This window comes from Neltuma alba, unplaced genomic scaffold (genome assembly GCF_004799145.2).
Source record: "Neltuma alba isolate B1F8T4 unplaced genomic scaffold, ASM479914v2 tig00010229_pilon, whole genome shotgun sequence".
Taxonomy (NCBI): Eukaryota; Viridiplantae; Streptophyta; class Magnoliopsida; order Fabales; family Fabaceae; genus Neltuma; species Neltuma alba.
In genome coordinates this window covers 62092-88816 of record NW_021635161.1, presented here as the reverse complement: position 1 = coordinate 88816, position 26725 = coordinate 62092, and the positions used below count along the sequence as shown (strand labels likewise).

Sequence of the window (26725 nt, the reverse complement as noted above, 5' to 3'; positions counted from 1 at the left end):
GATGATGAAGCACACCAGAAAGATCTTGTCGATGTTCTTCTCAGGGTCCAAAAGGAAAATGACCTTGACATCCATATTTGTGACGACACCATCAAATCTATCATTCAAGTAAGTCTTATTCTCTCTCTTTGAATACTTCATAGATATAAACAAATACTTGATCATTTAGAAGTTATAAATATACAAGTGTTTTACTTTATAAATATTGGAGTTTGACTCAAAGAAATAAGCTATTCTCAGGACATGTTCTTTGGGGCAACTGAAACAACAGCAACAATTTTAGAGTGGGCAATGGCTGAATTGCTGACGAATCCAGAGACAATGACAGAGGCCCAAGCAGAAGTGAGGAAGGTCTTTGGAAACAAAGGATACGTAGAAGAATCAGAATTGCCCAAGTTGAAATACATAGATGCTGTGATCAAAGAAATCTTGAGGCTTCACCCACCTCTTCCATTACTGGTTCCAAGGGAAAATTTTGAAACATGGTAAATCAACGGTTATAAGATCCCTTCCAACTCTAGGATTATTGTCAATGCTTGGGCACTCGGAAGAGATCGCAAGTATTGGAACGAAGCGGAAAAGTTTCAATCCCAAAGATTCCTTGATCCCTCAACGGACTACAATTTTAAGGGTACGAACTATCAGTATATCTCATTCGGGTCAGGAAGAAGGATATGTCCTGGATCTTCATTTGGTTATGCTGTTGTCGATTTGGCTATCGCCAAATTGCTTTACCATTTTGATTGGAAGCTTCCTGATGGGGGGAAGCATGAGGATTTGGACATGGAGGAAACCTCTGGTAACGCTGCCTCGAGAAAAAACCATCTATGTGTGGTTCCCACAGTCGTCTATCACCCTTAGTTATATATATAGTGTTATAGTAATACCACTTGGAAAATAATAAGGGATGTTTAATTTTCAGAATAAAGTAGTGCTTTATGTTTTTGCAAATGTTTTCTGTAATAAAAGAATATGTGTGTGCCTCGCTAACCTAAAACATGTCTGTTTGTGTAATGTTTTATTTAATGTATCTATTGTATTTGTTTTCTGATGAATTGGTATACAAATACAGTTTTTTACATATATAGCTGCTAATTGAAATTAAATAACCCTATAATCAAATGATGATTCATAAATCAATTATAAACGAGATCACAAGAATTTAGCTCGGGGTTGGTTGTTCTTTTTTAATGATATTTTTCTGTTATGCTATCTTTTTTATATTGATCATCTAAATGATTCACTGTGCGTATAATGATAAAAACTAAGAGAAATCCCACAAGGCCACCTCCAATTTTCAGTGAAGTGTTACCCAGGCAGGATCCATATAAGTTGTTTACAAAACAACTTCGGTGTAATTTGAGATTGTATCTGAAAATGTAAACCTGGCTTGTTTCTGCTTTTTTAGTTTATGTTTTTAGAATTAGTTTTTTAAAATTGATTTCTAAAAAAAAATTTGAAAAAAAAAAGGAAAACAAAAAAATTTGGATAATTTTTCTAAAAAATTGCATTTGAGAAAAAAACATAAAAACTTATTTGGAACAATTATTTTGAAATCAACTTGAAAAACTAATAGAAAGTGAGAGACAAAGTAGAAACTGGAGAATGCAATAAATGACAGACGGAGGGTTGGATTGAAGTATTTGGAAATGACATAAATAGGTGCAAGAGACAGAATGAAAAGCGTGGCCGCGACTTTTTTTTTTTTGGAAAAAATAGACAACTAATTTTTTTTACAAAAAACTTAATCAAAAATTAACAACCAAACATTTTTTTTGTTTTTTAAAAATAAAAAATTATTTTGAAAACAAGAAAATAAACACGCCCGTATTGCACGATATTGCCCCCAACATGAAAACCGATAACTGAAATCGTAAATCGCGTAGTTTCTTGCAAAAGTAATAATGTATAGCACATCTTTGCATTTGAAAAGATACATATTAAAATAGGTTAAAGTATATATTTGGTCCTTTAACTTTGTATAATGTTTCAGTTTGGTCCCTTAACTTTAAAAAATATATTTTCAATCATTTAACCCTAAAATCTTTTAAAAAAATGATGACATCAAAATCTTAGATGTTGATAAAACATTCTCAAATACTAACATATTAAGTTTAATTTTTAAAAAATTCATGATTGTTACAAAAAATCATCATTGAAGCCTAATGATTTTAGAGTTAAATGACCAAATATATGCTTTTTAAAGTTAAGGGACCAAATTGAAACCTTATACAAAGTTAAAGGACCCATGTATACTTCAGCCTATTAAAATAAGATATCAAAATGTCACTTATTCTAAAAAGAAATACCAAAAAACATTTGAAAAGAGACTCAAAATGAAGGGGCAGCGATAGATTACACAGAAAGATTATGCGTTTGGAGCATTGAATTTCAGGCGGGATGTAGATGTCGACAAAGAAAGTTGTTCTGAGACGATGAATCAGATAATATTCTCAGCACTAAAGAAAAGAATTTATGAGATTGAACCCCTTGATTCAGATTGTAAGACCATAATTATCTCGTCCTTGTTTTCCTCATTAATTTCATCATCACACTAATAAACTTCATTATGTAAACATATTTACATGTTTATTAATATACATCTTGATCAACTGTTGACATACATTTATTTGTTGTTTTCAGACGGTGGATTTACTACGATCTGAATTAAAAGAGGCAGAATGGTGCAGAAAAAAGTGTGAGCCAAGTATAGAAGGATATGCGCGTAATGGAACTATATCAATTGCCTTGGGACCAATTATGATCCCTGAATGTATCTTATTGGACCTAAGCTTCCACTACCTTTCATTGAAAGTGATGAATACAACTACCTCTTTGAGGTTGTGAGTCTTTACTTAATTTATAAGAAAGGAAAAAGGAAGCAAAATGGCAAGAAAATTAAGAGATGTGTATTGAAAAATAAGCAGGTCACTTTACTTAATTTATAAGAAAGATATGTGATTCATGCGAAGGAGATGCCAAATAAGATACTCAACATCAGAGATATAGTTCTCAACAATCCTATTATTTTAGATTCATAGATCACTCAGGAATTTTCAATTCTCTCTCATTTGATTGGAAATTCCCCAAAGAAAAATAATGGCTCCTTAAGTTTTATACAAACATCTTTGGCCCCTTAAATTTCATACAAACTTAATTAGTAGTTTAATATGTATCGTTTTAATTTTTTTTCCTAAATAAAATTGACTTTTATTATAAAGGAAAAAAAACATTACATTGTGTTTTTTAATATCGGCCTCTCTGGGGTCCACACCCTGGTCATGCCCTCCTTATTGTTCGGCCCATGATAATTCCTTTTGGGCCTATTAAATAAGAGTGGCTGTATAACACCAGTAACGTTTGGGGAAAATGCTACCCAAACAGCCTCTCCAAAAACCAAAACCATGGTTTTGGGTCAAAACCATGGTTTTGACTCCAAAACCATGGTTTTGGAAAAAGTAAAATTTTTTTGCTTTTGGAGAAAAAAGAGAGAGTGTGTGGGCCTATATGATATGTATCTTGTTATTTTTTTATAAACATATTTTTTTATAAATATATTTAATCTTATATTTTATAAATATATATAGACATTAATTATTTATTAATTATATTATCTTATGTATTATTAATTATGTTGGTAAAAAACATATTATTAACAATTTTATTTCTTCAAATTAAAATATATCATAAAATCTATTTTTTCTGTAATTATCATATTAACTTATGTCTTTTTTTAGTAATTTGTATATATAAAAAGTGCTTCTGATAACAACTATCCAAACACTCTCACTTCTCAGAATCACTTTTTTACAAAATCTATTCTTCACAGAATCTATTTTTTCCAGAATCTATTCTCCAGAATCACTTTTCCAAACCACGGTTTGGTTTCATCCAAACACACCCTAAATGAGCCTCAAAAAACCAACGTTCCACACACACAAACAAGGAGAGGGTGATGATAAGCATCAACCCATTTTTCAATTAAGAGCTAAATATAATTGCGCTGTAGCACTAGATGAACCGATGTGAAAAATAACAGACACAGAAGGGAGAGTCTATTTAATCATTGATAGTTGAAATTTATGCAATACAATTGTTCTTTAAATTGAATACACGGTTTTTTTTTTCTTTTTACCTGAAGAATACACGGTAACAAGACTTCATATAATTAGCTACTACCTCCGATCCAGCATTAGGGATTAGATTTGGTACCAAATATATAATCTCAATCCATTTTTTCTCCCAAATTTATAATTTATTTTCTAAAATATCCTGATTGATTGTACATACCAAGGGATTTCCATCCAAGAGTAATCATGATTAAAACGATACTTTAAGAAAATCAATTTATATTTATTACAAATAACTAACTTAACTAACTTCTGTAATCTATCCAAATTAGTTAAGTAGCTCTTACTTTAAGGATTGAACTTTGTGATGCAAAGTAGGAGTGGGACCACCCCACATCACTCACATGTGACTGTGTGTATTACATGACTCTCTGAAAGAGGACTTTTTCAATGTGAGAGCTAACAGTTTGTGGATGAGTGTGAGCTGCATAATAAAAGGTTTTAGTGACAGTGAGGAATGTCTTCTTCATGTTGAGATCCATGACATTAGAAGACAGCACCAATTGCACCAGCTCTTGCATTTTCTCCCTTATTTCTGGCTTGCCTTTGCAGCTTCCATTACTGTTGTTTTCCTGATATATGAATTTCAAACCAGACATATAAGGGACTAGAAGATTAAATAATCTCATCATTAGTTAATGAAGTTGGTAATTAACAAGTAATCACCTGGGTGCTTTGGAGAGAACGTAATTGGTGGCAGATTTGATTAGAAAGTTGAACAATTCTCTCATACTGAGGATTGATTGGTAAGTGATGAGGAAGTTGGTGTCCTGCATTTATGTTGATCATGTTCACTAATAGCTCAACATCTCCTTCCCACTTATCTCCTTCACTTTGCCATCCCAAGAGCCACTTTTTCCACTGCATGCATATACCCTTCTCACTTCTTCGTGTGCCTTCTTCATTACTTCTAGGTTTTTAATCATTTCTGCAATTGCCCACACCATTGTTGTTACTATTGTTTCAGTTCCACCAACAAACATGTCCTGAAAGTATATTGGGGTGCCACGATTAATTAAAATCTTCATATATATATGTTATCTACCTTGATGTCCCTATGTATGAAAAAAAACAAGTAAACATATCTCAAAAATGGATCGATGCATGAATAAGTAAAATGCCTAGTGCGCATGTTATCTGCTTTGATGTCCCTATCTACGAAAAGGCAAGTCATTAAACATATGACAAATCATGTGTATGTTATTAAAACTAAGGGGCTTACCAAAATGAGAGCTTTGATGTTGTCGAGAGTTAAGGGGATTTCAAGATCATTCTCCTTTTGAACCCTGAGAAGAAGATCAATGAGATCCTCCTCTGCTTCTGCCATATCTTTACCTTTCTTTTCTAAGTGGTCATTGATGATAGAATTAAGCATCACATGAATCTCTTTCTACACTTTTTCAACTTTAGCTTTTGCCCTAAAGGAAAAGTGGGGAGAGAGAGTGAATAAGACGAAAAGTAGGTGAATGATTTGATGTCTATTGCACTGTACTGAGAGTTTACATATATAAGTACGAAGGTCACATGCCTCAACTAAGCCAGCTAAGCATTCTAACTAAATCTGTTAAGATACAATAATATTAGTTACATAATAATGATTTACTTAACTACACTATCATTCCCCCTCAATTTTAGGCACTCTCCTACTCGTAGATACTTTTTAAAATATGTAAACTATGAGGAGGGAATAGGCTTTGTGTAACATCCTGAGTTTTATCGGGTTTTAATAGCCTCTTTTGGTTGATTTTGAGGATAGATTAGCGATTTAATCTTGATCTTGGTGTTTGGGTTGGAACTTGAGGTATGTTGGAGGAATAGGTGAACAGACCCCTCTCAGGGTATGTTCACCGCGACGAAGTTTTACTTCACCGTGACGCACCGGGAGTTCCAGAGGAGAGTATCCTTTCGGGAAGGTTTCGCCACGGCGAAGGTGAGGGCATGCCGCGGCAAAGATTTTCTGGGCGAGCGAGAGTTTCCTCTTGGGAAGCTTTCGCCACGGCGAAGATTGGAGTTCGCCGCAGCGAAGTCGGGTTTTCAGGCGAGTAATCCCTCTCGGGATTAGTTCGCCGCGGCGAAGAAGTCTGAATCTATATAGTCGCGGGAGGGGTTTAGTTGTGCAAAAATTAGAAAAATCTGAGGTAGAGAGAGAGAGGCTCTGCTAGGGTTTCGGTATTTTGGCTTGGAGGGGGCATTTCTAAGGATCCATTACCTTAAGTAAGTGATTTTAACCTCTAATCTACTTTCTTTCTTGGAATTTTTGAGGATTTATGGTGGAACCCTAGAGTTTTCTAGGTTATGATGGAATTGAGGTTTTTGACTGATTGTTTTGAGTTTGATTGATTGCTTTGGGTTAGTCTAAGTATTTAATCGGTGTAGTTTTCTTGGATTTAAGGAACCTTGAGTTTTGAAGCTAGGGTTTATGGAAATGGGAGGTTTGTGATTGAGGATGATAATGTAGAGGTTGATTTTGAGTTTTGTGAATTGGGTTATGTTAAGGAGGGTTAAATTGGATGGTTAATCGGTTTAGATTGTTGTTAGAACTTCAATTGTTCAAATGGGATGTTTGGGTGTAGAATTCCTATAGTGGGTCCTTGAGGTTTGAACCCTAATTGATGCTTGGAGGGGGATTTGATGTTTTAATGGACTTTTATGACTTTGGAGTGTTGTTTCGATGGTTATACCCTTTGAGTTGGGTAGAGTTTGATTGGCGATAGGAATTTTGTGTCCTCAAATGTTGTTTTGGCCACATTATTAGTTTGAAAGCTAATACATGGTGGTTGTATGTTTGTGTGCTTGTGTGGACCGGTTGTGAGTCTTTGGTACACGGGACATCGTGGTGGTATGTTATTCCTTGCTCAGACAAGAGGTAACCACTTTCCAATCCTTAGTACATGCTTCTGTGGTATATATATTGTGAGTAGATTTATGTTTTATGCTCCGAGTAACAATTATGTTCAAAGTGTATGTTGTATATAAAAAAAGAAAACCGTCTTGTGGGGTTTCGATTGATGATGAATGAATCTTGGAATTATGAAAGATATGCCATTGAAAGAAATTAATTATGAAATGTTCAATTACTATTTGATTATGGTTTGAGCATGATGCATAAATTGGGAATTGGTAAGAATTTTTGATAGTTACTACCACGTGATAAGGCCTCCATTAATGCATGATGGTTGGCTCTTTACGTCCCCCATAGTGAGGGATAGGCCTTTTGGCTCCTTACGTCCCCCATAATGAGGGATAGGCCGGGTTCAGCTCTTGAAAATCCCCCAAAGTGAGGGATATGGTTGATGGGATTGCATCATTGCACCTATATTACTGGTTGTGGCTATCATTTATAATATGACTTGTGAACTGCCCCACTTGACACCTCACTAGCACCTATTTAGTACCTTGAATTGGAAGGATTGGTTACTGGGACGTTGTCTCACCCCGTGGTTTACAATGTTTTCAGGTGAAGGTTCCGAGCGTGTGCCATCGGAAAGAGACGCAGAGGCTTGAGCTTAGTTAGCTTTAGGCCTCTAGCCCTTGTGTATGCATGGCTAGTATATATTGCCACATTTAGGACTCTTTTTGAATTATTTTGATTACCCGGCCTTGTTGTAAACAGGAGAGAATGTTATCTCCTTATTTTGGTTGGCTAGAGGCCATTTCTATTGCTTTGTGAAACTTTGATATACATGGTTGAAACTAATTGTATGGGCTGATTTTGATGTCCTTTTGTTACCCGGGCCGGAGGCTCGGAGGCCCAATGGTTGTTAATGAATGATTTTAGTTGCATGCAACAGAGTTTGAGTTTGAACTGAGTTTAAATGTTAATTTCTAAAGTTATGCAATTTCTTCCTACTATGGTAGTTTGTTGTAACAGCTTTCCTTTTCTACCATAGTAGTGAATTTTACGACGAGTCTATAATGTTTTTGAGGTTAAGGGTTTTACACTTTGTCAACCCATCAGCAACTTGACTTGAGGCTAGAATATGCATCACATGAATTTCTTGCCTTACAGCTCGTTCACGTACAAAGTGTAGATCCAATTCTAGATGCTTGGTTTGTGCATGTAAGACTGGATTTCTGGTCATCATGACAGCACTCTGATTATCACATAGAAGCTGTGGTACTGAAGTCAAAGGAATTCGCAACTCAAAGAACAAAGACTTTAACCAAAGAACCTCAGCAAGTGTTGGCAACCATACTTCTATACTCTGCCTCTGTGCTTGATTGTGCAACTGTTGGTTGCTTTTTAGAAGACCATGATACTAAATTCCTGCCAAAGTAGATGTAGTAGCTTGTAGTACTCTTTTTGTCATTATAATCAGTAGCCCAATCAGCATCACAATAAGCTACAACAGCCATAGTATGGGAGGGACTAAGATGGAGTCCATGACTAATAGTCCTAGTAAGATACCGTAAGATTCTTTTTACTGTTGTCTAGTGCTCTTTCAAAAGAGCTTGCATGAATTGAAAAACTTTATTGACAGAGAAGCTAATTTTTGGATGAATGATGGTAGCATATTGTAAAGCACCAACAATTGATCTATACAACTCAAGATTTTCAAAGATATTTGGTCCTTCTCTGTAAAGTTTTAGATTTGAAACCATAGGAGTATGAACTCCTTTTGCTTTGGACATTCCTGCTTTGGCCAACATATCTTTGATATATTTAGCTTGAGACAGAACTAGTGAACCATTCTTCAGTTTATGAACTTCAATACCAAGAAAGTGATTAAGATTGTCCAAATCTTTCAAAGAAAACTCTGTTCAGGGTTGTGATAACTGCAGAAATTTTTGAAGAAGAATTTCCAGTAAGAATAATATCATCAGCATATGCTAAAACATATATCACCTCAGATCCTTCTTTCTGAATAAACAAGGATTGATCACATTTGCTACTTTGGAAACCAAGTTTATGAAGGGCACCGGTTAGTTTTTCAAACCAAGCACAAGGTGCTTTTTTCAAGCCATATAAGGCTTTATCAAGTTTACACACAAGATTTGTATCCTTTCCATACCTAGGTGGCTGCTGCATATATACCTCCTCATGAAGAATGCCATTAAGAAAGGCATTATTAACATCTATTTGCCTTACGCACCAATTGTATGTAACAGCAATAGACAAAACAACTCTTATGGTGACTGGTTTCACAACCGGACTGAATGTTTCTGTGAATTCAAAACCTTCACGTTGATGAAAACCCTTGGCTACTGATCTGGCTTTGAACTTAGCAGTGCTACCATCAGGATTGGTGTTGCATTTCCACACCCATTTCATCCAATAGCCTTTCTATTAGGAGGTAGAGTGACCAAGTGCCATGTCTTATTTCTCATCAAGGCTTCATATTCCTCATCCATAGCCTTTTTCTAGACTAGAGAAGATAGTGCTTCAGCAACAGTAGTCGATTCTGTATCAATACTATAGACTTTAGGTTTGAAAATACCATTCATCGATCGTGTCACAACCCTTTGTGATGGTGCAACAAGTGTTGGAGAAGGTTGTGAAACATCCTTTTCTGGGGACAAAGAAGAAGATAAGTAGGGAGACCGAGATGTCTCACTAGAGGCAGTCTGTGATGAGGAAACTGTTTCTTCAGTATGAGAAGACCTGCATAAGTCAGTAACTGCAGTAATAGGAGTGTTAGTAGCATTGTACTGTGTAGGACTCGAAAGAAGGACAGGAGGAGAGGGAGGAACAGGACAAGGCACAGAAGAAGAGGATTGGACAAAAGAAGCAGAGGGAACAAGTTTAGGAAGTGGGAGCTCAAATTCATTAAAGGTGACATCTTTTGATATGTACATACGGCCCTTAGGATCCCAACACTTGTATCCTTTATGTGAGGCACTGTAGCCCAGAAAAACACAATGCACAGACCGAAAATCTAACTTGTGCTTGTTGTAGGGCCGTGTCAAAGGGAAGCAGGAGCATCCAAAAGTCCTGAGATGACTGTAGTCAGGAACTTTGTTGAACAACTTTTCAAAAGGAGAGACTCCTATAGCTTTATTTGGTAACCTATTAAATAGATGAACAACAATACTAAAAGCCTCAACCCATAATCATAAAGGTAAAGCAGCATTTGCCAGCAGTGTTAATCCAGATTCTGTAATGGACCAATGTTTCCTTTCAGCTAAGCCATTCTGTTCATGCGTATAAGGGCAGTTCATTCGATGTATAACACCATTATTTTTGAGCAATTTACCAATCTTAACAAACTTAGCACCACCATCAGATTGAAAAATCTTAATAGTACAACTACGTTGTAATTGAACCATCTTCTTAAAATCTAAAAAGGCATCAAAGGCTTTAGACTTGTTCCATAATGGATAAAACCATGTATAGCATGTAAAGGCATTAGTAAAGTGTATATAGTACTTGTAACCATCAAGAGATGTGTAAGGTGCAGGTCCCCATATATCAGAATGAATCAATTCAAGAGGAAAAGTATATTGAGAAGTGGACAAAGAATAAAAAAGTTTGTGAGATTTGCCAAGACAACAAGCATTGCAAAAAATCAAACACTTTATTCTTATTATTGAAAGGAAGATTACAAGTTTTCATGACTTGAGTGACAATTGGAGAGGTAGGATGCCCTAACCTATTGTGCCAGAGGCAAAAATTTGAGAAAATAGAGGAAATACAATCAGAATCAATTGAAACATAAGCAGATTGTGGAGAACACTAGAGTGAGGACTTAGACTGATACGGTTGAAATGACACACCGTGAAGAGCTGACCTATGCCGTTTAAGAATTCCTTTGTAGAGAAGTTGATTAGTTTGCAGATCCTTAATCACACAAACATTGAAAAAGAAGGCAATTAGAATATCATTGTCAAGACAGAGTTTAGGAATACTGAGAAGATTTTTAGAGACTTCAGGAACATGGAGGATATCTTTTAATTTGAGAGTGTATTGAGATCGAGGAAGAATAAAATCAGAAGAACCAGTGCAATGAACTATCAAACCTTTACCATCAGCACCAAAATTCTATCAACAGACTTACCACTAGACTTGTCCTTGATGTTACGATCATTATGAGTGACATGGCTTGTTGCTCCAGAATCCAGGTACCAATCAGGATCAGCGATGCACTCAGTAGTGGCCATTAACACTGATTGATCTTTCTTGTGCTACCTCTTGTCATTGATCGATAGCTCATCAAAGGTTTCATCAAACCTATACCAGCATTCACGAGCCTTATGGCCTTTCTTCTAATAGATCTGACACTAAGCAAGAGAATGATTGCTGGATTGAGCATTAGAAGATGATCCACTGTATTGTGATGAGCGACCATGTCCATGATTACCTCTTCCAACTCATGTATGACCACCTCCTTTGTAAGGAAGCTTGCTATGAGCAAGACTAGCAGACTCAACAATCGGTGTCTTGGAATTTTTCTCAATACAAGCTTCTTGAGCAATAAGAAGCGATTCAACTTCATCAACAGAATAAGGATCTGATCGAGTGGTGATGGCAGTAATCCACGCATCATATTCATTAAAGAGACTTTCAAAAATAACCTCGATATGATCAAAATCACTGATCGGATGACCAATACCTGTCAATGCATCAGTGATACTCTTAATCTTCAACAGGTAGTCATTTGCAGATAAACTTCCTTTCTCGATGGTTTTGAGTTGAGACTTTAGTTAACGGATCTTTGCTCTGGTTTGAGAAGCAAAGTGTTGTTGAATCTTCTCCCAGATCTGAAAAGACGTCGTGCAACCAATAGCTCTGGTAAGCATCGCGTCCGACATTAAGCAAGATATCCAGGAGGCGAGCAGCTGATTTTGCCGCTCCCAAGCAAAGTACTCTGGATTCACTTTGAAGATTTCTAGATATTTGTCATTTAGAAGATACTTCGCCGGCGGTTTTACCGTTTTGTCAATGAAAGACTGAAGGTCATGGCCTTGAATTGCAGATACAATCTGATGCTTCTAGATCAGAAAGTTGTTCTCATCAAGCTTCACAGAGATGAGATGTGAGAAGGTGATTACGTTTTTCTTAGTGGAGAAATCAGAAGGAGATGAGAGGGTATTGTTCGGTGAAGAAGTCATGGTGGTTTGACCGAATGGCTCTGATGCCATGAAGGAAAAGTGGAGAGAGAGAGAGAGAGAGTGAATAAGACAAAAAGTGGGCGAATGATTTGATGTCTATTGCACTGTACTGAGAGTTTACATATATAGGTACGGAGGTCATATGCCTCAACTAAGCTAGCTAAGCATTCTAACTAAATCTGTTAAGATACAATAATATTAGTTACATAATAATGATTTACTTATCACGCCCCATTGATGACACGAAGGAATTCCAATGAAGGACAGAGATTAAAGATTGATAATCCACGCTAATCTCTACACTGTCATTATAACTGGAATAATCTCTTTTATGTTTTTAGTCTTCCGACCAAAGGCTGCTCGGGCAACTACAGCATTTGTGAGTCGGTAGATTTTTTGGGTGAGATTCACAATAGAACCTAATTCGTGTTCAGAAATATGCTTCACAAATGCCAAAACCTCCTCTTCTCTTATCCTTCTAAACGTCTGGACTCTTTTTAGAGACAAAAGCTCCAAGGTACAAATCTTTCGAAGTTGCCTCCAGTAGTTTCCATGAGGAGAGAAGGCGATATCTGTGATGTTATAAGCCAAGGTTTCGCTGGCAAAACATGTGGGTCTATTAGCGAAGATAATGTCATGGCTTTTCATAACCTCTTTGGCCACTTCTGGTGAAGGGACTATGAAATAGGAAACCTGTCCCGGCTGGAGATGCATTAAAGGTCCATACTTGTTTGCGAGGTCTCTGAGAGATCGATGGGGTAATGAACCAATCTGAGGAAGGTTTCCGATAAGAGGTAATTTCCATGGTCCTGGGGGTAGAGTTTTCTAGGATTTCTTTGAAGATGACAGTTTGTGTATCATAAGGGGAAAAGGAAAGTGAAGAAGAAGATGGAGTATGGGATTTGAGTCTCCATGATTGGGCTAAGGAGATGGTAGGATGTTGCGTAGCATAGAGAAGAAGACTAAGTGATGTGGTTTTGCAATCTAAGGGGTTGCTTGTATAAACAAAAATAAGATGTACACTTTCAACAAACGAATAATGATAATGGTGATGTATAAAATATAATTTAATCTCACCAATTTCAACCAACAATCTTTAAATATTTGTATTTTTACATGGCTTCACTGGGTGAGAAAATGCGAGGGCAGTCATATGTCTTTATAAGATCAAAATATAACAATATTTGTTCCCAATTTTTTGACCTTCAAAAGGTCGGCTATCAAACATTTCACATAGCGTTTTACATATACTCTTAGTTCCTAAATATTTGACTTATTTTGTAATATAATTTATACTATAAAATTGATCTTATATTTAGGACTGGAGGAATATTATAATCAAGACAAATTATGTGACTAGAGTTCCTAATTTATAAAAAGAAATATTTAGTTTTGAGGTTATGGTGCATTCAACATCCCGAAATATTTTTTTGAGTGCATTCAGCACTATAAAATATTTAATGATGCATTCAACACTCTAAAATTTTCTAGGTGCGCTCAATATCTTGAATTATTTCTTTTTCCTTAGTATTGGATGCACTAAAATGTATTTTAGGGGGTTGGACGAACCTAAACAAATACTTTAAAGTGCTAAATGCATCAAAAAATATTTCACAGTGCTGGATACAGCTAGAAAAATACTTTAAAGTGCTGAACATACCACAAAATATTTTAAGGTGCCAGATGTATTCGAGAAAATATTTCAAGATGTTAGATGCACCTTAATCATTAGTTTTATTGTTTTAAGAGATAATTATATGCTATGTTTTCATGTATCGTTAATAATGAAATGATTAAGACCTATTTAGTATTACCTCCGGTTCTATTTATAGGACCTCATTTATAGTATACAAATAAAGTCTTACAAATAAGATCTTATAAATAAGACCGGACGTAGTATTTGTCATGGGTTTAACATGGGGGAATTTGTATGTGCGCGGACTCTTATTTGGAAGAAAGATATAAATTGTTAGCGTGTCAAATATGAATGGATTTGCCGTTGATATTGGGAAAATTAAATAGATGCAATAAAAAATATGTTTCATATGGTTTATTTCTATGCACGAGAATCATTAATTATATTAATAAATTTGGCGTTGAATTAGCAAGGCGATATATGTTTTTTTTCCCCCAATAAATACTCTTCTTATGTCGACACTCGGCAGCATATCCCATAACTGATTGGACACGAGAATCATTTACGTGATTTACTAATTATATTTAATATTTAATAAATTAGGAAACGTTGGACTAGGCAGTATATCATATGCTACAAAATTGAAACAAATTTGACCAACGACAACTTTGTGTCAATTATGAATATCTAGAAATTATTCAAATTGAAAAAAAAAAAAAAACTTCTCAAAGTTTTCTCACATACTTGAGTGGGGGAGGAGATTGTAAAAAACAATTCTACCTTCTCCTAAACAATTATCTGATTAGCTAAAGAATCAGCACAAAGTATGCACATTTTGGGTCTGAATTCGAATACAGCATCTTAACTCATGTAAGAATAAAGGAAAGTACTATAAGATCCTAAAAATATATATCTTCATTAAATTTTTTCACCAGCTTGTAATAACAAATTCTAATATAGAAAAGCACAACAAAGTTTAAATGATCACAGTTCAATTATAAATTGTTGTAACACCAATCTGTTTCGGTGCCATCACTGATACTGGTATCAAACTTCTTCCAAGCCGATAGATGATGATAATAATAATAATATGTCCTACATTAATTCGTTTGTTCAACCAAAGTTCGACGTTAAAAGGTGAAAGATTAGCGTCACGCTCTTTTATTCTTAGAATCAAATTTCTGAGTTCTTCTGTTGTTTTAATCAGAGAGATTTTATCAGGCCCAATTTAAATTTTTGAAAAAGAAATGTGATCCATATCAACATAATAAAATACAAAATAGCAGAAGGTACAAGGTGCTGCCCATTTTAGACCCCACGCAAATTTTACTTGAGTTTTGATGGTAAAACCATAATGCTTTCGTATATCACATGTCTCATCATAAGATAATCAATTAATATAAATATAAAATTTGAGGCAAGGTACGTTATTGGTTAGGCCCAACACTAAGGTGGAGCCCATTACCGTCTTGGCCCAAATTTCCCTTTTTTGGGGTGGCAGCCGGTTTTCCCAATCATAACCATATCAGTAAAAAAAAAAAAAAAAAGGTTCCCCTCTGTTTTCAGTTCTGAATTTGCTTTCGCTAAAATTATTCTCTTTTTATCGTCTTCATCAGTATTAGGATATAGAAGAAACAACTCTATCCCAGATAAAGCACAATTTTGGGGATAGCAAATGAGCCATAAACTAAACAGCCCTAATATTTGTCATTTTTCGTAATGAAAAATATTGAAGCCCCCTAAGTGAATAGAATTAGCAAGCTTTATTCAAAAATATACAGTATTATTTTCTTCTCTAAACAGGAAAGAGAGGTCATTTGTGATCTATGAATTCAGAATAATAGGATCACTTAAAACTATGTCTCTGATGTTAATGACCTCATTGGGCATCTCTTTTGCATGGATCACATCCTCCTTCTTATAAATTAAGTGAAGCGATCTGCACATTTTCCAATACACATCTTTTACTTCTTTTGGAAGCATGCTTCCTTCTTCCTTCGACACTATTCTCAACAGCTCCTTCCTCTTCTCCTCAATCTTCCTCTTCATTGTTTCTATGACCTCTTCTTCAGTTGCTGACCCACACAAATGAATCATCCTCAAGCTTATTGAGTTCAAAAATTTCCCTTGTTCTTTTTCTCTCTACACAAAACACACACAAACCTTAATTATTCCCAGAAAAATTTACAAAACATACAAGAGGAGGGATTGAAAAGGCCACAGACTAGTCACCTGGTAGCCATTGACATCATTGAGGTATCGCCCATAGAGACTCACAACCTCAAACAGGTAGTTGGATTCATCACTTTCAATGACATCCTGGGGAAGCTTGGGTCCAACAAGATACATTATTGGGAAGAGAATCGGCCCTAAGGCCATTGATGTGATTCCATTACGTTCATATTCCTCGATACTCGGCACATGCTTGCTTCCAAACCATTCCGCTTCCTTTAACTGAGACCTCATCAAATCCACCCACTGTGCCCCAGTGAAGAAAAATATTTAGAGATAATCTTAAGAACACTAATGAGATGAGATTGAAATAATTATATCTATCATTGATCACTTACAATCTGAATCAGGTGGTTTAGCACATCACGCCCTTGAACCTCAGATGCTTGTGTTGCACTCTCACAGATTGTACTCTTGAGTGCTAAGAATAATATCTTCACTGTCTCAGAACAACTTTCTTTGTCGGCATCTACGTCCCACCTTTGGTTCAATGTTCAGAGGAAATATTGTCATCTTATGCATATATTAATGCAGCAAAGAAGTATATATATTTATGGCAGCCTCATTACAAATCGTAAATACGTACTTCTCCATTAACTGTATGAGGTTGATTTGTTCCTCTTCAGTACTCCAAACATCATAGAAATCATCAACGACACATGTGAGCAAGCCCTGCATGGCCCATGTTAGACGAGCTTCGCGAAGTTCAGGAGATGTCAGTGTTGCTGCAACTGTCAAGAAGGAATAAGCAGCTTTTGTCTTTGAGATTGGAAAATGCAGTTTTTCCAATCCACTCTCCATAAACCACCTGATGATCATTAATTATGATATGCTTTATTAGTGATAAGATTATATAATCAGCTTGAGGCTATCATAGAAGAAATATGTTAACCTGTTAAATAGATCGAGTTCTTCACGAAATGCCAATTGGCAGTGATTGAAGTCTTCCACTCCTAATAACAGGAATTCTTTATTTGCAAGGTTCAAAGAACTGATCAAGAAGAGAGTAAAGTACCAAGTGAGTAATCTATGCATGACTCAGAGAAGCTCACATGTATGTGGGACAGAGAAAAAATGGAGTAGTTTGTGATATTTTGATGTACCTATATGAAGATTTCAAAGTTCTCCTTTGATCCCCCTCCTTGTAGTGTTCTATAGATCTTCGATTTAATATGAAATCCAAGTAAGCATGATGAGGAAAACGCAGAGCAAAAGATACCTAAAATTCAGATCTTTGAGGATTTCATATGCATTAAATTGTGAATAAACTTGAGAGTACAGAAGAGTTGAGAAACAAAATTGAATTTGTGAGATTAATGTACCTCGTGATCAAAATGATTAGAAGGTTTGTGAGAATTTCCTGAGGAAGTGGACAAATATTCTATGAGAAAGTGTCCTGTCCACGAATTTAGTTCCTCTAGAACTGAATCATTGGAATGTGAAACTATCTGTGAAGCCTTGTGTAACTCTAAAACAGACTCAACATCCTTCAAATAACCTTGAAGGGTATTGAGGAATTTGTCTTCTGAAAATCTATCCAATGCGTCTGAAGTAAACACAAAATTATCAAATTTAGTTATTTTTCTTTGACCCCTTTTCAGTTATATTGACTTAAACAAGATGCAGAACCTGAAGAAACATTATATCCATGCAAACATAGCAAACGAAATGCCATGGCACAAGTGGTGGGCTCTGAAAATATGTCATCTTCTTCCTGTTGCCACATTCTGTTTCATAATCAAATAGAACATAAGATCAAGTTTTGTGGCCGTTTTTGTTCCCACAATAAGAAAGTTATTTTCAATTTCAAGCTTCTGAGACACAAAGTAAAGTTAATTACCTCCATGTTTCCTCTAGTATACTTCCAATTTCCTCCTTGAAATGACGATTAATACCCAACTTTTCAAGACTATCAACCATATGGAGTCGAGCATAGACATCAAAGGGATGTATAGTTGGAACTGAATATAATATAATATTAGTATGAAACCATAATAATTGTCATGTAGAAGAAGAAAAATCCATCAAAGACTGAAAGGAGGAATTAATTACCAGCATTTCCAAATTTATCTAATAGTGAAAATAGATAATCAAGACAATGTGGATTGTTAATATGGGTATATGCCGATGCAGTGGTGGCCGGGGAGTTAAATAAAGAGCCATTCTTTCTTTGAAACTTCATAGCCATTTCCCAGTTCTGTGACTTCCCAAATCCTTCTGAAATGTATGCCATATATGCTTTCCATCCTTCTGACTTGCTTCCCCACCCACTGCAACAACAATGCACAAAAGAGCTTAACTATGATTGTTCTTTCAGATTCCTCAATATGATAGATTGAATGAAAAAAACACACATTTGAATCTGCATGCCTTGTGAATAGTTTCTATGTTATGAAGTTATGAGAATGCTATCTATATCTGAATCATGCATTTAAAATTCTCTCCAAAATACCGGAGTTAAAAGATGCTAAGGAAGCATATATTATTGTTTATGAATGGTACCTTTGGATCTCCAATTCTCTCTTTTGGATGAATGTCTCTAAACGCTTTCCTCCAAGAGGAAGATTGAGATTTAAGTTCTGGGCTTGCTCAAGTAAATGAGGGAAGATAATATCAAATCCAATAGGAGAATCTTGCTTATCATCCAAAGCTGAAGCAATGTTTGACTCAATATATTGAAACCCTTCAACAACACACCATGATACATATACCCATTACTTAGCCATACACATATTGGGTTGGTTCAAAGACACTTCTATAACAGAGATAAAGATCATCATTATATTACATACAATACCTCTGTTAGTTTGTTGTTCACCAACACCCCATTGTTTAAGTGCCAGGACACAAGCCAAGGTTGTTAAAAGAGAGTCTTTGGTCAACAAGTCATTACGATGAGGAAGACCCCATGATCCATCGTTTTGTTGATTCTGCAGTAACCAGTTTAGGGACTGGGGAAACAGAGGAGTTTCCGGAGAAGAAGGTGATGGTATCATTGCTACCCAAGCTGTGTCATAACCTGATACAGAAAGTTCAACCTTGTCCAGCATCTTCTTTATTCTCTCTTTATTCCCCTCTGATATCTGTATTTAATATAATTCACCATATCATCATCATCATCATCATTTTTAAGAAGAATTATTTGGCATATTGGACTGAAATCTAGAGAGAGATGCATGAAATGGAAGGATGATATGTTACCTTAATGTTAGGTTTGCCCTCAAATTTGTCCTTTGTATTGGATCCATCGTGAGTTACTGAAAGTATAAAGACAAAACGATAGGTTTCGGTAACGGTAATTATGTACTCTCTGCATTTCTAAACATAGAAATTAGTTAACTAGTTTATACATATTAAAATATATATAAATTAGTTATTTATAAAAAAAAATATGTTGATGTTTTAAAAATAGTTACAGTTTGGGAAAAAAAAAATATGAATGTTCAAATAAAATTGAAATATTATATTTATGATCAAAATAAAATTTATAATTAGTTTTTATATTTAGAATTGAATAGAGTAATACTCATCTTGAAAATTCATTTAATTTAATCAAAAGTGAGTACCAGCAGAAACAGAGCAGTCAACATCCCGATAACAACGGAAAGCATAATATTAACCGAGAAAACGATTATAAAAAGAAAGTTATTTCTATGTATTTAAGATTTCTCACATTCAATGTAAATGTACGGACTACAGACGACCACGCTTGCCGCCTTTGTATGCTAAGAAAGTAAGAAGATTTTTGTGGTCCTGTTGTTTTAATTAAATAAAGAAGCGACGTGATATCTTTAACAAAATAATGCGTTTCACCAAAAAAAGAAAATAGTATACCACTCTATTCATATATATATATATATATATATATAACTTGTAAGTCACTTATACATATTTTTATATATTAAAAAATATATTAAATTAATAAATGTCATACATTTTTCTCACCTATTTTTTTATTACATTTAATAAGAGTAAAATTAGAAAAATATTGTTAATTACTTTACAAATGAATTATATTTGAAAATAAATTTTTCTCCTACAAGTGATTTACATGTAAGAGTAGGTAGGAGTACTAGACAACTAATTGTGTTCCAATTTTAATAGCAAACATATAATAGACTAAATTATTTACAGTCCATTAACAACGTAACTTATTATTTTCAACTCTGTGTATCACATTTATTAAAAATAAACTCTCTCTGTTCTTTTAAAATTCAAACGATTTACAAACAATGTCTTGAAATGATGTTGACTTCATGAAATAAAAAAATAGATACATCATATATAATACTACTAATTATTACCTCCGGTCTTAGTTATAAAAGTATAAAACCTTATTTAAAACGAAATCTTATAATTAGGATCGAAAGTGGTACTCTTTTTATGTGAGGCATGTTTTATAGACTATAAACGAGATTTTACAATGAGGATCACTTTTTACGTGGGGCATACCATGTAACGTCTGTCTATCTATCACCTCCGATCGATGCTTCAGAAGAAATAACAGATCGGAGGACAGATTCAGAAAGCTAAGAGCTAAGAAGAAGATGAAGATATAAGCAATTCAGCAACACAACTCCAAATTTGATCTCCAGCGTGTGTGTGTGTGTTCGCGTATAAGTTTGTTAATCATGAATCTATTAGTGTATTGTTGGGTAACAAATTAACTTAACAAACAAATTCAATCATCTGCACCCGGGGGGGGGGGGGAGAGAGAGAGAGAGAACCTGGATTGAGTAAGCGAGGAGCAGAGAGAGGCAAGCTGGTTGTTCCAGGAAACATGACGGCAAGCACGCACCGTTTCTGCCGCCCTCTTACACGCGCATAAGTGGTATATATAGAAGAGGGGGTTTGTAGGATGATACTATTATCAGTTGAAGTGACATTATTTTATAAAAATATTATTAGACTAATTTGTGTCTTATTAAAAAATATTGATGTACATGATTTAAGGAGTAAAATAAAAATAAAGAAATTATGTTTCATAAAGCATTAATAAATTTGAACAATAAGCCAACTTAAAATGGAGATTAAATAAGTTAACAGCTAGTTTTTTTAGACATTGTTTTAGAATCATATTTATAAGTAATTATAAACATATTTTATGTAAGTTGAGATAAATTTATTTATATATTTATTTTACATTTCATAAGTTATAATTAAAAAATTATTTATAAATTATTTCAAACAGCGATGAAATGTTTGTGAAGCATGAATTTAATTATATAAAGTTATTTTAAAAAATGGGGATGAAATAAATAAGACGCGAGTGGTGCGGCTAAATCACTAAATCAGGCTCAAGTTCGCAAGTCAAATCAGTCAAATCCACTAGCAACGCGAAGCCGCCTAAGTTGACTACTTCATTGACCTAAAAAGAGAGTAACGTAAATTGAAAGGAAAATTACAATTAAATCTCGTAAAAGAAAAATAATTATTAAAAGATCTTAATAATAATCTTAATAGTTTAATAAGTTTTGTAGTGAGAATAATAATTTTTAGGACTTATTTTTCTTACTTAAATCTCTTTGTAATTCTCCTTAACAAGGGTCTGTTAGTCCCAAAAATAAATTAAATAAATAAATATTCTGTTTTTTTTCCGGTCCCTAACCTTAGCTGTTACGAAGAAAGGAGACTATAATTAAGCCCGCCTTTTATATTAATCAGGGGTTTGATTTCACAACTTCGTTCGTTATGAGTAGTGTCATAAGTTACAAGACCCTTAATAAATGTCTTTTTTAGCTAAATACTTATTTTATATGTACATTACATGTTTATGAGTTTGAACTTAAAGGGCATAATATATGGATGGGATATGGTAAAAAAAAAAAAAGAATTACTGAAAGGTACTGATTTTTGCCCTTAATATCTTCAAATAACTAGTTCACAAATAATAAATTATTAGTTAAAATTAGTTAAAAATAATGAATATGTTATAAATATATTTTTATTTCTAAATATATCTTTATCAATAAATATGAAAAAAGATGAAAGAGAATACGTCGGAAAATGAGAGAAAATAAATAATTAAGAGCAACAAATAAAGTCAAATTGAAACTTACAAAATGGATCATATTCTTTTCTAAATTTGAAACTTATAAATAGGACCAGAGAAAATACTAAAGAAGGAATATAATTATCAACAAGTGACCAGTTAGAACCTATTATCATTTATTATACTAAAACTTATCATTTCAAACTGTTAAGTTGTTACGTAATTTTTTAATGATTACATTATTTCTTCAGTGGGGGACGATGTAGTAATTCTCTAAAAAGAAAAGCAAAAATGATCATAAAATACATGTTGAATTTTAAAATGATAAATAGGTGATACTTATCATTTTTGTAAGGGTTAATGCATGCTAAATTACATAATTACCATTTTAAAATTCAACGAAAAAGGTAGGTTTGACAATTTGACCTTGACTGATGGTGATAAGCAATTAAAATATGAGCAATATTATTGTTATGAGATGACCTTCAGTCATACAATGCGATGTGATTTGTGAGAGATGAATTTGGGCACAAAAAGTCATTGAGACGCACTCCGTGAGAGAAGCAAAAACTCCAGTGTTGGAATTTGAGAAGTTTGTGGATTGTGAGTGGGGTGTGGAATCAGTTAGGTGGGTTTAGTTTAGTGGACTCGTGAAAGTGTTCAGGTAAGCGCATGCCTTGTGGAATTATACCCGCGGCATTTAGGAATTTAACATTATTCATGCCATGATTTAATTTTAAATGACTCAACCACAATCAAATCAATTAATTTTAAATTTCAGCGTCTTAATGGTTCAATAGTAACTAAATGAGTTTTTTATTGAAAAAAAACTAAATAATTTTTTAAAACGTAACAGTTTTTGGACGAATTTCTAAAGCATAACAATTTTTTTTGCCATCAAAATATAACAATTACAAACAAGACCTTTGTTTAAAAAATGGAAAACTTTTGAATCCTTAAACAAAGGTTAAAAAATATTTCATGATGCTATATGCACTTCAGCACCCGAAAAAGTATTTAAAGGTACTAGATGCACTTTAATCCATTTTTAATTGCGCAAAAGAATGATTTCGGTGGCAGCACGGAATTTACTTTTTCTTTTTCATGATTAAAGAATACCTTGCCAATAATAATAAATTAAAGTAAAAAATATTTATCCCCCTTAAATAACATCAAGAATTTATATTTGAATTTAAGATAATAGTTCTGAATATTTTTTTATTTATTGTAGAAAAATAATATATTTTAGGTGTAATATAGGGGGTGACAAGCTAAATATTCGCGCGTCAATATGATACTATAACTATTTATATTTCATAATGGCTACATATTAAGTTTTCAGTTTTTTTTTATAAGCAAGTTTTCAGTTAATTTATTAGTATACGAATTTTATAAAAATATATGAGTCCAAATTGGTCCCATCCCAAAGAAGAAGATCAAACTCCAAAGTTGATTATCAGTTTCTTACCTAATCAATTAATCATATCATTCATCTCCCTTTGATTTGTATGGGAAAAAAAAAATCTCCTTTGAGTCAAAGTGATCAAGAGATAAACTAAAAGAAAAGAAACAAAATTCCAATGTTAGACAAGAATTCATTTAAATTTTAACGGTGGGCAATTACTTTACATAATCACGAAATCTTTGAAGTAAACGCATGACTTCAGAATTTTGCGGCAAAAAGAAAAACATCATGACAGGTACACTGCTCCTGTAATATTTTCCTATTCACAGCCTTGTGAAGCATAATATGTCAGTTCCTTTTATGATTTGTAAGTGGAGATTGTGCTAGGACCTAACAATAATTAAATTTGGTGTTTTGAGATTTAATTGCAATTGAATTAAAATAAGAAACCCCACATGACTGCTTTTAGAGGATGCTAATTAAAAGTGATATTGGATAATCATGACTTCTACTTGAAACTTTTTAATAAGTGACTTTAAGAGTTTTAATTATATTTGGATTTTATTATTCAAATTACTTATGGATGTATAATTATCGAAAAAGGATTCCAAAAAAAATTATAAAAAAAGGTATGAATTTTGTAAAATTATCTTATTTTCGTCCATGATCTTTATCATATTAATCCATTTCATTCTATTTCTTTCACTTCCAACAACCATACGTGCCATTATCATTAATTAAGGATATTTTTGCAAAAGCAAGTGGGCAGAAAGAACTAAGGAACAAAAAACCAAACCGGGTACTAAATCAGTTGAGATAATAAGCTAAGAGTTAATGGGTTAGATCAGAGTTAAACCGGATTAGACCGATAATACTTAAAATAATATAATTTGATTACAAAATATTTATGTATATAATTTTTTTCTTTCTTTTTTTCTTCACACGACCCAATGCAATTTTTTTCTTATTATTTTATATTTTTATCTCTTCCTTCTCTCTCTCCCTCACGTGAATGTCATTGCACACAAGGCCACTTTTTTTCTCTCTCCTCATTGAATGGCAAATTACTTATCCATAGTTCTTTTTCTCACTCAAATTTTGAAATTCGGTCCTCCCTCTTTATTTCTCTCTCTTTCTCAAACAAGCCTTTGCATTTCTCTTTCTTTCTCAAGCAAAAATGATAACAACGATCTCTTTTTCTCTCTACGCATCCCTTCTCCTCTATTACTCATCTTCCTCCTTACCTTCCATTCTTCCATGACCATGGGTTCGAAGCGTGCACAAGAGACTTCCAAATGAGTATTTCTTTCTATGATTTCTTCTTCTACCACTTCTCTCAACTGTGTTAATGTTTTCTCGGTGAGATGATAAGAGTAAAAAAGAAGAAAGGAGGGGGAAAAAAAAAAAAAAAAGAAAACCGGTGACCCATCCAACCCATCGGTTTTTTCTAGTTTAGTTGAGTTCTTTTCAGTTCGATTTGAAGCCGGTTTATTCTTCAAACTAGACTAGACTGAGACCGGTTTACCAGTTTTCCGGTTGAATCGGCCGGTCCGGCTTTCTTCATTGGAAAGAACACACAACGGGTTGGCAAAAAAAAAAAAAAGGCCAAGAAAAGAAAAGGAAGAAAAAATTACAATAAGGTTCCACTTAAAAAAATTAAATACAAAGAGGTCCTTAAAGTATCAAATCAATATGAAATTTCAATAGACTTTATTGCAATAAATTTTATTTGTTTAATTATCAAATTGTCCTTATCTTTTTTTGTTAAAAAAAGTATGCATTGATGACTACAAGTACAATCGAGTAAAACTATTGTGGCAAATATTAACAACTTATGTATTATATTTTTTGTGGTATGCTGAGAAAATATGTTGTTAATACTTGTCGCGATAATTGTTTATCGTTACACCTTAAGTTATTAATGACTGCTCTTTCAGTTGTCCATATATATTTTTTTAAAAAAAAATCAGGATAATTTTGTAATTAAACAAATAAAATCTCTTGCAATGAGATCTTTTGAAACTTCAAAATAATTTAATAATTTTAAGAGACTTTTTTGTATTTAATTCTTTTAAGGGGGACTTTGTTGTAATTTTCTCAAGAAAGAACGCCCAACTGTAATTATTGCCAGACAGTATTTATTTAGATCATCACGTGGAATTGTATAATGGGCTTAGACTTATGGCCCAATAGATATGGGCTTAAGAATAATGTGGCCCATGAAATATGGGCTGAGCATGTTATCCGCTAGCATGTCCTGCATAAAATAAAAACCTTCCATGATACTAATAAGGAAGGAGCTGCTCTCCACGTCGTGCGGAACTAAAGTTTAAATTTTCATCAAGAAAAGTATTCATATTTAATGTTTAATATTTTTTGAACAGAAATAATATTCAAATCCCTATTAAGAAAAATACATGAAGAAAAAATTAAAATCTAAAAATATGTGAAAGGCCATTCATGTCACTGTTGCGGACCAAATCTCTTCGACTGTTGCATCGCCGACTTGGTTGACCCAAAGTCAACATAAACAATCCTTGAAATTTCCTTCACTTTCATGTACAGTCAATATTGCGCACTGATGAGTATCCAAACTATACTAAATAATTTTCTTTTTAATGTGAATGAGGGTGTATGTTTTCAGTTTTCACATTAATATATGGTTAACCAACAAATAAATAGTATATAATTTTTTTTATTTTTATATGATACGTTAATTGTTTTTTTCTTTGTGAACAATAAAACTTTTCATCCACCTTTTTTCTTTCATTTTTTTCCCGATATATTCAAACGAGAATTTTTGGTTGGAAAAATTTAATTGAATACCCTTATTCAGAGACAGCACACCTTCAGAAGTACATAAAAGTGTGCAGATGTCATATGCATAATTCATAGCCAAATAGACTTTAATTTAAATTATGATTGTAAATTTGATTTTTTTTTTTGGTTGGGAAAAATATTCAATAATGCTGTAATGTGCGTGAAATAGTAAGATTGACCAATATTTAGAGTTACTGATCATTCTTATATCGGAAACATCTATACTAATGAATCTGTGTCTGCCTCCTTTTGTATGATTTTGTTCATTCTTTTTGTTCATAAAATAGTGTCCACTTTCTGATTATTTCAACAAATGCAACTTTATTACGTGAGCAAAGTATGAAAATAGTGTAACGGTTTAATATTAAATGAAAAAAAAAATCATTAAAAGATGTAAGATAAAAGCCTTGTAGAAATAGATATAGTAACTTAACACTTTATCCAACAAAACGTACGTAACA

At 33.7% G+C, this 26725-nt stretch overlaps 2 protein-coding genes across 2 annotated transcripts; one reads left to right on the top strand and one right to left on the bottom strand.

Moving 5' to 3' along the window:
• The first annotated feature begins 321 nt into the window (after positions 1 to 321).
• LOC114755034 (cytochrome P450 71D10-like) lies at positions 322 to 861 on the top strand. The gene is made up of 2 exons (XM_028943906.1): positions 322 to 485; positions 522 to 861. Exons 1-2 carry the CDS (start codon positions 322 to 324, stop codon positions 859 to 861), a joined length of 504 nt encoding a protein of 167 aa, XP_028799739.1.
• Positions 862 to 15559: 14698 nt separating this feature from the next.
• Positions 15560 to 20830, bottom strand: LOC114755020 (ent-kaur-16-ene synthase, chloroplastic). The gene is made up of 15 exons (XM_028943893.1): positions 20775 to 20830; positions 20500 to 20576; positions 19249 to 19304; positions 18845 to 19130; positions 18550 to 18730; positions 18100 to 18317; positions 17888 to 18008; positions 17677 to 17774; positions 17370 to 17593; positions 17151 to 17266; positions 16940 to 17038; positions 16634 to 16855; positions 16386 to 16527; positions 16048 to 16293; positions 15560 to 15957 (listed from the first exon to the last, which is right to left on the bottom strand). The coding sequence occupies exons 4-15, from the start codon at positions 19095 to 19097 to the stop codon at positions 15640 to 15642; spliced, it is 2238 nt and encodes a 745-aa protein (XP_028799726.1). The 5' UTR covers positions 19098 to 19130; positions 19249 to 19304; positions 20500 to 20576; positions 20775 to 20830; the 3' UTR covers positions 15560 to 15639.
• Between the last annotated feature and the right edge of the window lie 5895 nt (positions 20831 to 26725).

Coding starts and splice junctions, on each gene's coding strand:
- LOC114755020 (XM_028943893.1), bottom strand. CDS start 19,097: ATGCTGGACAAGGTTGAACTTTCTGTATCAGGTTATGACACAGCTTGG. Junction 17,775..17,887: donor ATACTAGAGGAAACATGGAG/GTAATTAACTTT, acceptor ATTATGAAACAG/AATGTGGCAACAGGAAGAAG. Junction 16,528..16,633: donor CTCATACAGTTAATGGAGAA/GTACGTATTTAC, acceptor ATTGAACCAAAG/GTGGGACGTAGATGCCGACA.
- LOC114755034 (XM_028943906.1), top strand. CDS start 322: ATGACAGAGGCCCAAGCAGAAGTGAGGAAGGTCTTTGGAAACAAAGGA. Junction 486..521: donor AGGGAAAATTTTGAAACATG/GTAAATCAACGG, acceptor TTCCAACTCTAG/GATTATTGTCAATGCTTGGG.